Here is an 11,855-nt window from a genome sequence, read left to right on the forward strand (position 1 = left end):
CAGGACACAAAGCAGGGAGTCCACTTGATCAGGACACAAAGCAGGGAGTCCACTTGATCAGGACACAAAGCAGGGAGTCCACTTGATCAGGACACAAAGCAGGGAGTCCACTTGATCAGGACACAAAGCAGGGAGTCCACTTGATCAGGACACAAAGCAGGGAATCCACTTGATCAGGACACAAAGCAGGGCACCAGGAACAGTACAGGTGCAGAGCCACAGCAGGAAGGTCCATAGACTTCAATACAAAGGCCCTGACTGAAAGGCAGGGCAGGTTCATAAAGGCAGGTTAATCCAGGTAACAAGGCCCAGCTGGATGTAGACTAGGGCTCAACCCAGGTAACAAGGCACACCTGAGTTCTGAGTGCTCCAGAGGGTGGAGGGTGGCCACTAGTGGTTGCAGATGTAAACACCACAGGTATTAAAAAAGCCATGGTTCAGGCAGCGAAAAATCGGTTCCTGACAGGTGCATATATATTAAGTAATGTTAATAATTTATTATTTATCTCCACTACAGCTATAATATAACGACCATCTAGGTCTGTTTCAATATGTTTAAATTTTACATCTATGTCTTTGGAAAATAAAATTGCTACACCCCTTTTTTGTTTTGTTTTCAAAGATGCTTCTACACATAAGGGATAATTCTGTTTTTTTATATTAATATTATCTATTGTTCGCCAATGTGTCTCTTGCAAAAAGGCAACATTTATTTTACCTTTCCATAATCTCTGGAGAACTAGGAATCTCTTTTGTGGGGAATTAAGCCCTTGAGTATTAATTGTTCCAAACCTAATCCGGCCCATTAGAGATTTGAATCTTGACCTTTCTAACACACCTCATATAGAACTTGGATTGTAAAAAATTGGAATCAGCATAAATAACAAAACAATCATAAAACAACACATAAAAAACATATACTTGTAGGTAGTGTAACACCTCGTAACACTGCCTACTTCTACAATTACCCCCTACATTGCAGAAAAGTTTTGCTATCTCTCAAATGGCAATTTGGGGCCCTGGGCAAGAAAGAAAAAAAAAATATTATGTAACCTCATTGTATATATATATATGAAGTAGCCTTTAGTTCCTTTAGTTTCATATCGAGCTATTTCTGTCTAAGGCCTATATTTTTTCTAATTCCCTATTTCTGAATTACCATCCAAAATGGAAATATAATAAATAGTGCTTATCTTCTCCTCTTAACATATAACTAATGTGATTTAATAATAATAATAAAAATATATATATATATATTTATCTCATACTATTAAATATACCTATAGTGAGTTAATCCTTGTGTACTAATATCACCACCCCTATGTGTTCCTTGTTTGATAAGCCTTGATAACCATTTTTCAGTGTATTATCTTCAGTTATGTCCAGCATCTGTAATCACCATAATATACTTTATTTGTGTAATAATATCTAAATTTTAAAAAGTTGCGTGATATCAGACCCATCTATTAATTTTCAACAATATTTTAATGTTTATTACCTAATACCCCTAAACTGTGTATTCTTATTCTAGTGAACTTTAAATTGCTTACTTTTGTGTGTTACTTAATTCCATTTTGCTTGGGAATGTCCCAATTTTGTATATATTAGATTATGTTAATTATCTCTTCTTATTGGTCAATATTTTATTGGGCAATGTGTATGTTTTAAATCATGTAAACTAAATCATGTCAAACTAATTTAATTGCAGTCTACGAAGAAGTAGAAGTGTAGATCAGGGTGTGGCAGTGGATATAATATACTTGGATTTTGCCAAGGCATTTGACACGGTTCCACACAATAGGTTAGTATTCAAACTGAAGGAAATTGGTCTAGATGCAAATTCTTGTTCTTGGGTAGAACATTGGCTTAGAGATAGAGAACAGAGAGTTGTTATAAATGGTAATTTTTCAAGCTGGTCAAAAGTGGTAAGTGGTGTCCCTCAGGGTTCTGTTCTGGGACCAATTTTATTCAACATATTTATAAATGACCTGGCAATAGGCGTTGAAAGTGATCTGCAATCTGGGTACTCCTACCAAGCTGCGCTTCCTTTTGCTGAGACACCAGCGCTTAACTCTTTTAGCACCAGGAAAAAAGCAGCATTTTAAAGAAAAGGAGGATCTGGAGCTGTGTTGGCGCTGTGGATAGCCGTAGCTTAGTTTATTCAGCACATGTACAGTCCTGAAAAGGTCATTGAGTTATTACAGCAGCCCACCCCAAGCAGTAGACAGAATTAATGTTGAGATGAACACAGGATTGAGTTTTATTGAAAACACACCAGTATTTAAACAGCGCAAGGGAGTAATTTACATACAACAGTCACAGCAAACCTCACATAGTTCTCCAACAGGCTCTCCTTTGTACACGGCTCAGTATTTGTCGAAAATATAGTCTGTGGGGAAGATGGTAAATATGGGCGGTTCCTTGACTTCTGGCTGAAATTGGCTGAATATCAGATCTTGGTGCAAATACTGGCTGTGAAGGTCTCTGTCCTGTAAGTTCTCACCCGATGGAGAGTAACACAACACACATAAAACCCCCTCCCAAAATGCAGGTACCCCAAATCCATGTCCGAGTTCCACAGTCTTTAGAGTTTAATGTAATTGGAGAAACGTAGCACTCTGTACTGGGGGGTATAAGTAATCCAAAGGGATCCCTTGTACCTACCTCCACAAAAACAGAACCCCTTCCAAGGCCAGGGCCCATAGTCTATAGGGAGGAGCGTGGCCCTCAGGACCCTACAGGAACCCAGGGTACAGAGGCTTCCATGACAGGGATTAATTATATATACTAGTCGGTGCTAATTTAGCGTGCAGTCTACCAGAGCTTGTCAGTTACAGTACTACTAGAATTCCCTGTTATGTTTATGGGTATTTGTGACAGGGCCAGGCTAGCTGGCTCATGTGTCATATGAAGTTTAGCCGGGTCACGGAGCACTTTTGTGTCCGGTTCTGTATACTGTGACCCGGTAATATATTATATTGTGTTTATTGTGTAACCAGCCCAGAGACTGATGTGGATTCAGCCCCAGCCTTCAAAGAGACGATCCTATAATCTGGCTGGGGCTCTTAATCAGCCAGCACAGCCCTGTCTGCCCAGACGGCACCCGCACTACAGGGGGGATAACACAGGTGGGGGAACCCATTGTATTCTGTAATCCCCTCACCTGATACATCCCCTGTATACTGATGGGATTTGTGATGGGATGTGGCTGATGGGATTGGGGGTTGGGTTCGGTACACATTGCATTGAGATTGTATATAAGTTCTGTGTGTTTGTAATAAAGAGAGTTCTTCTTGGTTTACTACGAATGGTGGTCTGGATGATCCGTGGATAGCTGAGTGCGATCCGTATGAGGGACTGACTGGTGATTCCTCAGCCCTCAAACAGGGGGACCCAGCCTTGGGTAAGGTGACCCTGTAACAGTATTTACATTACAAAAAGAACATCAGTTATGCACAAACTCATGTTGCAATGTAATTTGTTGTTTAGATCGATATAATGGAAAAATGTATTTCCTTTTCAGACAGAATGTGAAGTTTGGCACCCTTATGACCACACCAAAGTACATGTATGTATGTATTCGTCCCGTCACATTTTATTTATTTTTCTTGCATATCACTGCCACATCGATGCGTTTTGTGGTGCATCCAGAAGATTGTATTCATGTAAAAATGCTACTGCGTTCTCATGTGTGCATATGATATTTGTATAGAAATCTTTTAACAACATTATAGCAAGATTACACTTATACTGAACTTCTTACTGGTAGTTTAACAGTAAACTGCAGGTAGTCCACAGATTACCAGTAGACTGCACGCTAAAGTAGCACCCAATTGTCACAGTAAGACACACATAGTTCTCAACCAGGCCCTCCTATGCACATTGCTCAATATTTGCACTCAGCCCACCTCAGTCCGGTAAGGGGTCGTTATTGTAGTCTATTGGGAAGATGGTAAACACTGGTGGTTCCCTGATTTATGGCTGAAACCAGGTTATGACAGCTGTAAATCAGTTTTTCATGTAAATACTGGCCAAAGAGGTTTCTGTCCAGACCCAATGGAGAGTATAACACCACACATAATATCCCCTCCAAAATGAAGGTACCTCAAATCTTTAGAGTCTCTAGTAATTGGGGAAACATGGCACTCTGTACCAGGGGGAAGAAGTAGTCCCAATGGACCCCCTGTACCTACCGCTACAAAAACAGAACCCCTTCCAAGGCCAGGGCCCATAGTCTAAAGGGAGAAGTGTGGCCCCCAGGACCCTCTAGGAGGCCAGGGCACAGAGGCTTACATGACAGGGATTATTTACATACAATAGTCGGTGCTAATTTCACCAAAACCAGATTCCCTTCCAAAAAATAATAGCAATTGGTAACTCACTATCAATGTGAGCGGCAATTACTTGCACCAAAGTTAATATTGCACAGTCCCAGTTAGTGGCAGTTGTTAGTAGACTTGGGTGCCGGCCAACAGCTGCTCTTCATTGGTTAATGTCAGAAGAACCCCCTGCCGGTGACCAATAGAGTCGCTCGAGCGGACTTTTAAAATCCTGGCACCATTGGTCTCCCTGCTCCAGGAGTTAAAAGTCGGTATGGGTGACCAGTAGAGTTGCTCGTACAGACCTTTTTATTCCTGACGGCGGAACTTGGCCTTGGGAGGTTCCAGGAGTTAAAGGTCCGTGCGAGCGACTCTATTGGGCCGCTGCCCTTCATTGGTTGATGTCAAAGACGCTCGCTGCCAGCGAGCAAAAAAGTCGCTTTTAACTCTTGAAGCCGAAACTTGGCTGGGGGAGGGAACAGGAGTTAAAGTTCCATGAGAGCGACTCTATTGGTCGCCGGCAGGGGCCTCCTCTAGCATTAACCGATTGGTTGATGCCCGAGGAGGCCCCTGAAGGCGACCAATAGAGTTGCTTGCACGGACCCTTAACTCCTTGCGCAATCCTACGGATTCCCGATCCCGTTAATCCCTGCGATGCTGCGTAGACAAGGTAGACTAGAGGGGGAAGGGACCAGGGATATTAGTTAGGACATATAAGCGAAGACGAAGACAAACACACAAATTCTTCCTGTTGTGTGTCTTCGTATACGTTTTGCTGCCACCATGTTCGTTTCTTCAGTATTCGGGCTGAACAACGAAAACGCACCCTTCGCATTCATTTTCATGTTCACCCGAATACAAATGCACAAGTCTAGTTGTTAGTACCAATGTTTCAAATGCATAGTTATATAAATAAATAAACATTTGTTAATAATTAATAACACATGTATGTATGTAGCCTTAAAAGCTGGAGATACGTTATAACAAATGTCTGAGGATTCAAATCCTTTGTGACAGTAACCTAATGTGCTTGTTATGAATCGCTGCTATGCATTGGGGCCTATTGTGTGCTGTTTTGAAGCTCTATGACACTTCAATTGGAATGTACATTATGGTACAAGATAACCTTGTACATCTAAACAGTGGATGTCTGCAAATATGGTATGAATGTGATGGTATGCCCAATTAAGGTCAAAACACTGCTTGGGGAAGCACCCCAAGTCACCTATCTGGGAGTGAAATGCATGCTACAGTTTCACTCACCCTAGAACCCGACCCCCATGCAAGGGGGGGCAGTGGATCTGATGGTTTTGAGTTAGTTTGCTGCAACAATATATGGACATATATTATAATAAAATCCCTAATATATTACACCTTAGCTCTTTTTTGACTGGTAATTGCTGGGTAAACACAGAATTTTTCCTATATTTTGGTCACAGTGTATGCTTAATGACGGGACTGTTTGGTTGCCTTTTTACTGGCCTAATATACACTCACTGGCCACATTATTAGGTACACCTGTTCAATTGCTTGTTACCACAAATAGCTAATCAGCCAATCACATGGCAGCAACTCAATGCATTTAGGCATATAGACGTGGTCAAGACAACTGGCTGAAGTTCAAACCGAGCATCAAACAGCATTTGAACGTGGCATGGTTGTTGGTGCCAGACGAGCAGGTGTGTGTATTTCAGAAACTGCTGATCTACTGGGATTTTCATGCACAACTATCTCTAGGGTTTACAGAGAATGGTCCGAAAAAGAGAAAATCCAGTGAGTGGCAGTTGTGTGGACAAAAATGCCTTGTTGATCTCAGAGGTCAGAGGAGAATGGGCAGACTGGTTCTAGATGACAGAAAGGCAACAGTAACTCAAATAACCACTCGTTACAACCAAGATATGCAGAATACCATCTCTGAACGCACAACACGTCGAACGTTGAAGCAGATGGGCAACAGCAGCAGACGACCACACCTGGTGCCACTCCTGTCAGCTAAAAACAGGAAACTAAAGCTACAATTCCCACAGACAAAATTGGACAATGGAATACTGGAACGTTGCCTGGTCTGATAAGTCTTGATTCCAGCGGCGACATTCAGATGGCAGGGTCAGACTTTGGCATAAATTACACGAAAGCATGGATCTTGGACTTGTATCAACAGTTCAGGCTGGTGGTGGTGGTGGTGGTGGTTTTGTCACAAATGGGGTCTATACAGACGACTGTAATGACCCAGTGCGCCCAATGATGGAATTTCAGGAGTCACCGTGCAAAAGCCACAGGAACAGATACACAATAACCACACTTCCCTAAGTGTTGAGCCATCAGATAACAGGATATAGAGATATCTAGCAGCTAAGGACAGAAAAGGCAGGATAGAAACAGGTTGCAGAATCAGGAATACAGGTTACAGGGACAGGCTACACACAAGATCCAACATAAAGAGAACAGGACACCCCTCTCCCGGGCCCAACACAGGACACCACTCTACCGGGGCACAGGACAGGACACCCCTCTACAGGGGCACAGGACACCCCTCTACAGGGGCACAAGACAGGACACCCCTCTACTGGGGCATAGGACAGGATAGTGGCGGAACTACCGGGGTCGCAGGGGTCGCAACTGCGACCGGGCCCTGGAGTTGTGCCACTCAACCGCTCGGCGTCCTGTCTAGGGTAGGGAGAGGATAGATAGTGAGAATGGGGGGTAGGGCGAGGGTAGATAGTGAGAATGGGGGGTAGGGAGAGGGTAGATAGTGAGAAGGGAGGGAGAGGGGGTAGATAATGTGAGAGGGGGTAGATAGTGTGAGAAGGGGTGGAGGGGGCTTAACAGATTCTCGCACCGGGGCCCTGAGGCTTCTAGTTATGCCCCTGGGACAGGACACCCCTCTACCGGGGCACAGGAGAGGACAACAGAGTACAGGGCTGACAAGACTGACCAGGTTACACATGACAAGACTATACAGAAAATAACATGACTAAACAGGATAGACTAGACAAGGACATGAAAAGAACCTTTCTAAGATAATAAGATTGGAGATTCTGTCACATATTATGGCCATAGCATTGTTGCCCACCACTACACCAAAGTACACCAATATATCGGTGGGTCAACTTTTGAGTCAATTGTCAGATTACTTTTGGTCCCTTGAAAAAGAGGGTGCTATATATTAAAGAGCTGTAATTCCCAAACCCTTTCTTCAATTGGGATGTGGATACCCTCAAATTCAAGCTGTAACTAGAATTTACTTTGGTAAAAAGATGAAATAAGAAAACTTGTGTCCAAATATTTCCTGACCTAACTGTACATCCTTCCAATGTTGTAGGGGTTGTGGTGAGAGGGGGGGTGTGATTCATACTTGGTGGTCATGCCTGATAATTCCACCAGTTTGGTTGTGGATATTTTGGCTATTACCTGATGTTCTGGGCTTTGAGTTGCCCTACTTCCCGTAGCTGACCGTTCTCCACTTTTTTTGAAGAAGATCTGGCCCCCTCTTCACGAAAATTAGTGATCCATATCCAATTGGCAATGAAACTGGCAATGGTCAGAAAATGGAACTCAGTATCTCCCGCAACCTGCCATGAAATACTACTCATACTCGACACAAAAGTATGGATGAAATTAGTAGCATACCTAGTGTAGAGAGGTGAGACCCTCACACAACACTGCAAACCACCAGACTAGAGAGGAGGATCTCAACCTTTTGAGGTTGGGGCCTAACTCTGATCCCTTAGTCAGCTAGAAAATGATGTTGGTGAATAAACTCAATCACATTTACCTCGAGACCGAGACACAAAAAGTTCATTGACTTAATGTTATATAAATATAATAAATGTAAGCACACCAGTAATCTCTTAATGGGGAGAACATACAATACCCACCACTCGAGATAAAGGTTGGGCTTGTTGCCCTGGCAACTCTTATTCTTACTCTGTTTAAATAATCTTGACCTAAATGGAGATATGGAAATTGGAGTGTAGTCAAATTTTAGTAGTGTTAATATCCCCACCCTATAACATGGAATGCAAATATTTAACATTTGACTGGATGTACTTTGATCTGTATTGCCTGCTGTCCTGTTAATAACAGATATGAATTGTCATTGTGAGTGTTTACCTGTGGAACAAGTAAAAGGAGAAATGAAGGGTGTGTACAAGCTCATTTATATGAATTGGTGGTTAACAATTTAATCAACTTGTTTCCATCCACCTCACTAGCGGGGAACTGGTGCTGAAAAAAAAACCTACAAGTCTCACTGCGTGTGTAAAATAAATACAAAGATACATAAATTGCCCACAGGGTAATGACGGACCAGAGGTGGGGTGCTTCCAAGTTCCTCTTTGTCCTTCCATGTCAAACTCCTTGGTAAACTCTTAAATATAAGGAAACTGGTATATAAATTGGTAGATAAAATCACCATCTTGTTTGTGCACACAGATGAATAATAATTCTCTTAAATTCAACTATTAAATGTAATAATGAAATCTTCAACGGAATTGATGTCTTCAAAGAGTTTGAGCATATAAAAACACACAGAACAAAAGCACATAGTGCGACTTGGTTATAAAACACAGAAAATAAGTTATTGCATTGGATGTACTCCTTTGTACCTTTTTGTGGGAACAATACACTGCCCCTATGTGTTGTAGCGCTCCATGATTCCTTAGTATGTCTACTTCCTTCAATTGGTACACAGGTGGGGGAGAATATAAAGGTATATGTCCTGGAACAACTGTTATTGTGGCTTAAAACTGCCTCTTGGTCCGCCATCTTACAACCATATGTAAAAAGTCGACCGGCTTATTTAAAACACACCACTGACGTGATATCAGTTCCTTATATGCCATAATTGAACACACTACAGGGTGTACAGCAGTAGAGGAAATCCTTAACAGAGAGAGAGAGATTATTAGACCCCCTCCAAGTACATCACCGCGAGAGACTTTGCCACTCGCAAGATGGCGGCACGTCCTTTAAAAAAATTCACCCATACAAGTCAATGGAGGCCAGCTTTCTAATCACAATGTGATTAGTAAAATATTTACAAAATAATAAAAGAATATAAGGGAAAAAAAATAAAAATAGCTAAAAATAAAAATGTGGTAACATTTTGACAAAGGCTGGTGGTAAAATTAGTGCATGGAAAGGCTTAAAATACCACTATTTAAAACACCCAAGGGTGTCTAGTTTTCAAAGATATATGCTATGATGGGGTAAATTGATTTAGCTGGCTTCAAAGATGGCCCTATTAGGACAAGGGGCAGCAAGACCACACGTCAAAGTTCCAAGTAAAAAAATGTGCACTTCCCAAATGTGGCATTTTACTTCCCAAACAATGGGCTAAATCGAATAAGCCGGCTTCAAAAGTTGCCCACTTAGGACATGGGGGGCAGTAGGACTAGATGTTAAACAAAACCATGCATAGGGGGTATCACTGTACTCGGGAGATGCTGCTGAACACATATTGGCGTGTTGTTTGATAGTGACGTATAGCAGGAGCTATAAGTTTATACCGAAAGTACAATTTGTGTGAAAAAAATAAAAAAGAAAAATTACTACCACAAACTTTGGCAAAGGCTGGTGGTAGAATCTCATGCATGGAAAGGCTTAAAATACTAGCATTTGAAATGCCTTAGGGTGTCTAGCTTTCAAAAATATATAATTTGATGGGATGAACTGATTTATCCAGCTTCAAAGATGGCCCTATTGGGACAAGGGGCAGCAAGACCAGATGTCAAAGTTCCAAGATAAAAAATGCAACCTTCCCAAATGTGGCATTTTACCTCCCAAATAACCCGACAAACCTATGGGTGGTATCACTGTACTCAGGAGATGTTGCTGAACACACATTGGAGTCTGTTTGACAGTGACACAAAAACACAAAATAAATTACTACCACAGAGTTTGACAAAGGGTGTTAGTAGAATTAGTTCATGGAAAGGAATAAAATACCAGCATTTGAAATACCTTTAGGTGTCTAGTTTAAAAAATATATGGTTTGATGGGGTAAATTGCATTGGCCGGCTTTAAAGATACCCGCACATTTTTGAAATAGCAAAACGCTACTTGTACTTATTGCCCAATAACTTGCAGAAAAAAAGCAAAAAAACATAAAAACATTGTGTATTTCTAAACTAAGGACAAATAGTAGAATCTATTTAGCAGTTTTTTTCATTAGCTTTTTTGGATGAGTAAAAGATTTTCCATATAAAAGTCAGAAAAAGTGGGGGATTTTTTTGCAATTTTTCATCATTTTTTTAATAGGAAATTAGATGATATAATATCTGAAGAAAGTCCCCTTTGTCCTGAAAAAAACCCCAATATATATCTTGTGTGGGTACACTAAATGGGTGAGGAGAAAATTACAGCTAAACAAGAGCACCGCAAAAGTGTTAAAACAGCCTTGGTCCCAAAGGGTACGATAAATAGTCTGGTCCTTAAGGGGTTAACATATATTGACAGCAGGGTCTAATATTAAAGAATGAAAAATAACTGCCAGTTCATTTTGAAATCATGTTTCAATCACGGTCTTTACTTCCTCTCCTCCGCGTCTAGCGCTTCCTGCAGGCTGGAAAAAAACGGCGTTTCAACGGCACTCCACAGGATGTCTGAAGGTAAGGGTGTAGATAGTAAAAAGGAGGGGGAGAGGGGTAAATAGTGAGAAAGGAGGGTAATAAGAATATTGAAATAAAGTCAGTCAGAATGAGTGAGAGAATGAACAAATGAATGTGTGTATGAATTGTGTAAATGAGTTAGAGAAAAAATTATTCATGTATGGAAGAGTTGTGTGAATGAGTAAAAGAATTAATGAATTTGTTAGGATGCATTAATAAATATGTGTAACTAAATTGTGTGAAAGAGTGAGAGAATTAATGATTGTGTGAATTAGTGAGTGACTGTAAAAGCATCTGTGTGTATTCTAGATGTAATAATAATTGATTTTTGGAAAGGCAAAGATGGTACAGGTAGCGTTTTTGCGGGCTCAGTGGCGGAACATCCAGGGTTACAGGGGTCACGACTGCAACCGGGCCCTGGGGTGCTGAGCGGTCGTTTTCAGCAACTGCTCGGCGTCCTTCTGTCTCCTCTGCTCCCTGTCGCCACCTGTCTCAGCTCTGCCCCGACTGCAGTGGTGGAAGCGTGAGGCGTCTGTCTCGGGGCCGGCGCTTCATGCTGAGCACCGGCATATCACGTCATATGCCGGTGCTCAGCAGTGAAGCCGCGCGCACCGAGACAGAGACACAGTGAGAAGGGGGGTAGATAGTGTAAGAAGGGGGGGCGAAGGGGGGATAAAAAATAAGAAAGGGGTGTAGTAAGCATATTGAAATAATGAGTGAGAATGAATGAATATGTGGATGAATTGTATGTTATTTATAGCTAACCCCCCAAAAATAGTTGTTTATAAATCATGATTTTTTTATTGAAGGGAGGGATGCTTAATAAACAATGTTGATTAATGGTTGTCCTATATATTTGTGGAACCACACCATCAATGGCTGTGACGTGTGACTTTTTACCATCCTGAATGCTGCATTGTTGAAG

At 41.6% G+C, this 11,855-nt stretch overlaps 1 protein-coding gene across 1 annotated transcript in view; it reads left to right on the forward strand.

Annotated features, from left to right (window-relative positions):
- The window catches only part of LOC149289520 (mpv17-like protein 2), a 60,794-nt gene extending 49,233 nt beyond the window's left edge, over nt 1-11,561 (forward strand). The window contains exon 7 of the mRNA XM_089490562.1: nt 11,427-11,561. Within this exon, the coding sequence (XP_089346688.1) occupies nt 11,427-11,561 (135 nt within the window). The remainder of the gene's footprint in view (nt 1-11,426) is intronic.
- Nucleotides 11,562-11,855: the final 294 nt, after the last annotated feature.

The sequence above is a fragment of the Sceloporus occidentalis genome, unplaced genomic scaffold (assembly GCF_023333645.1).
Source record: "Sceloporus occidentalis isolate IW3139 unplaced genomic scaffold, rSceOcc1.0.p SCAF_45, whole genome shotgun sequence".
Lineage (NCBI taxonomy): Eukaryota > Metazoa > Chordata > Lepidosauria > Squamata > Phrynosomatidae > Sceloporus > Sceloporus occidentalis.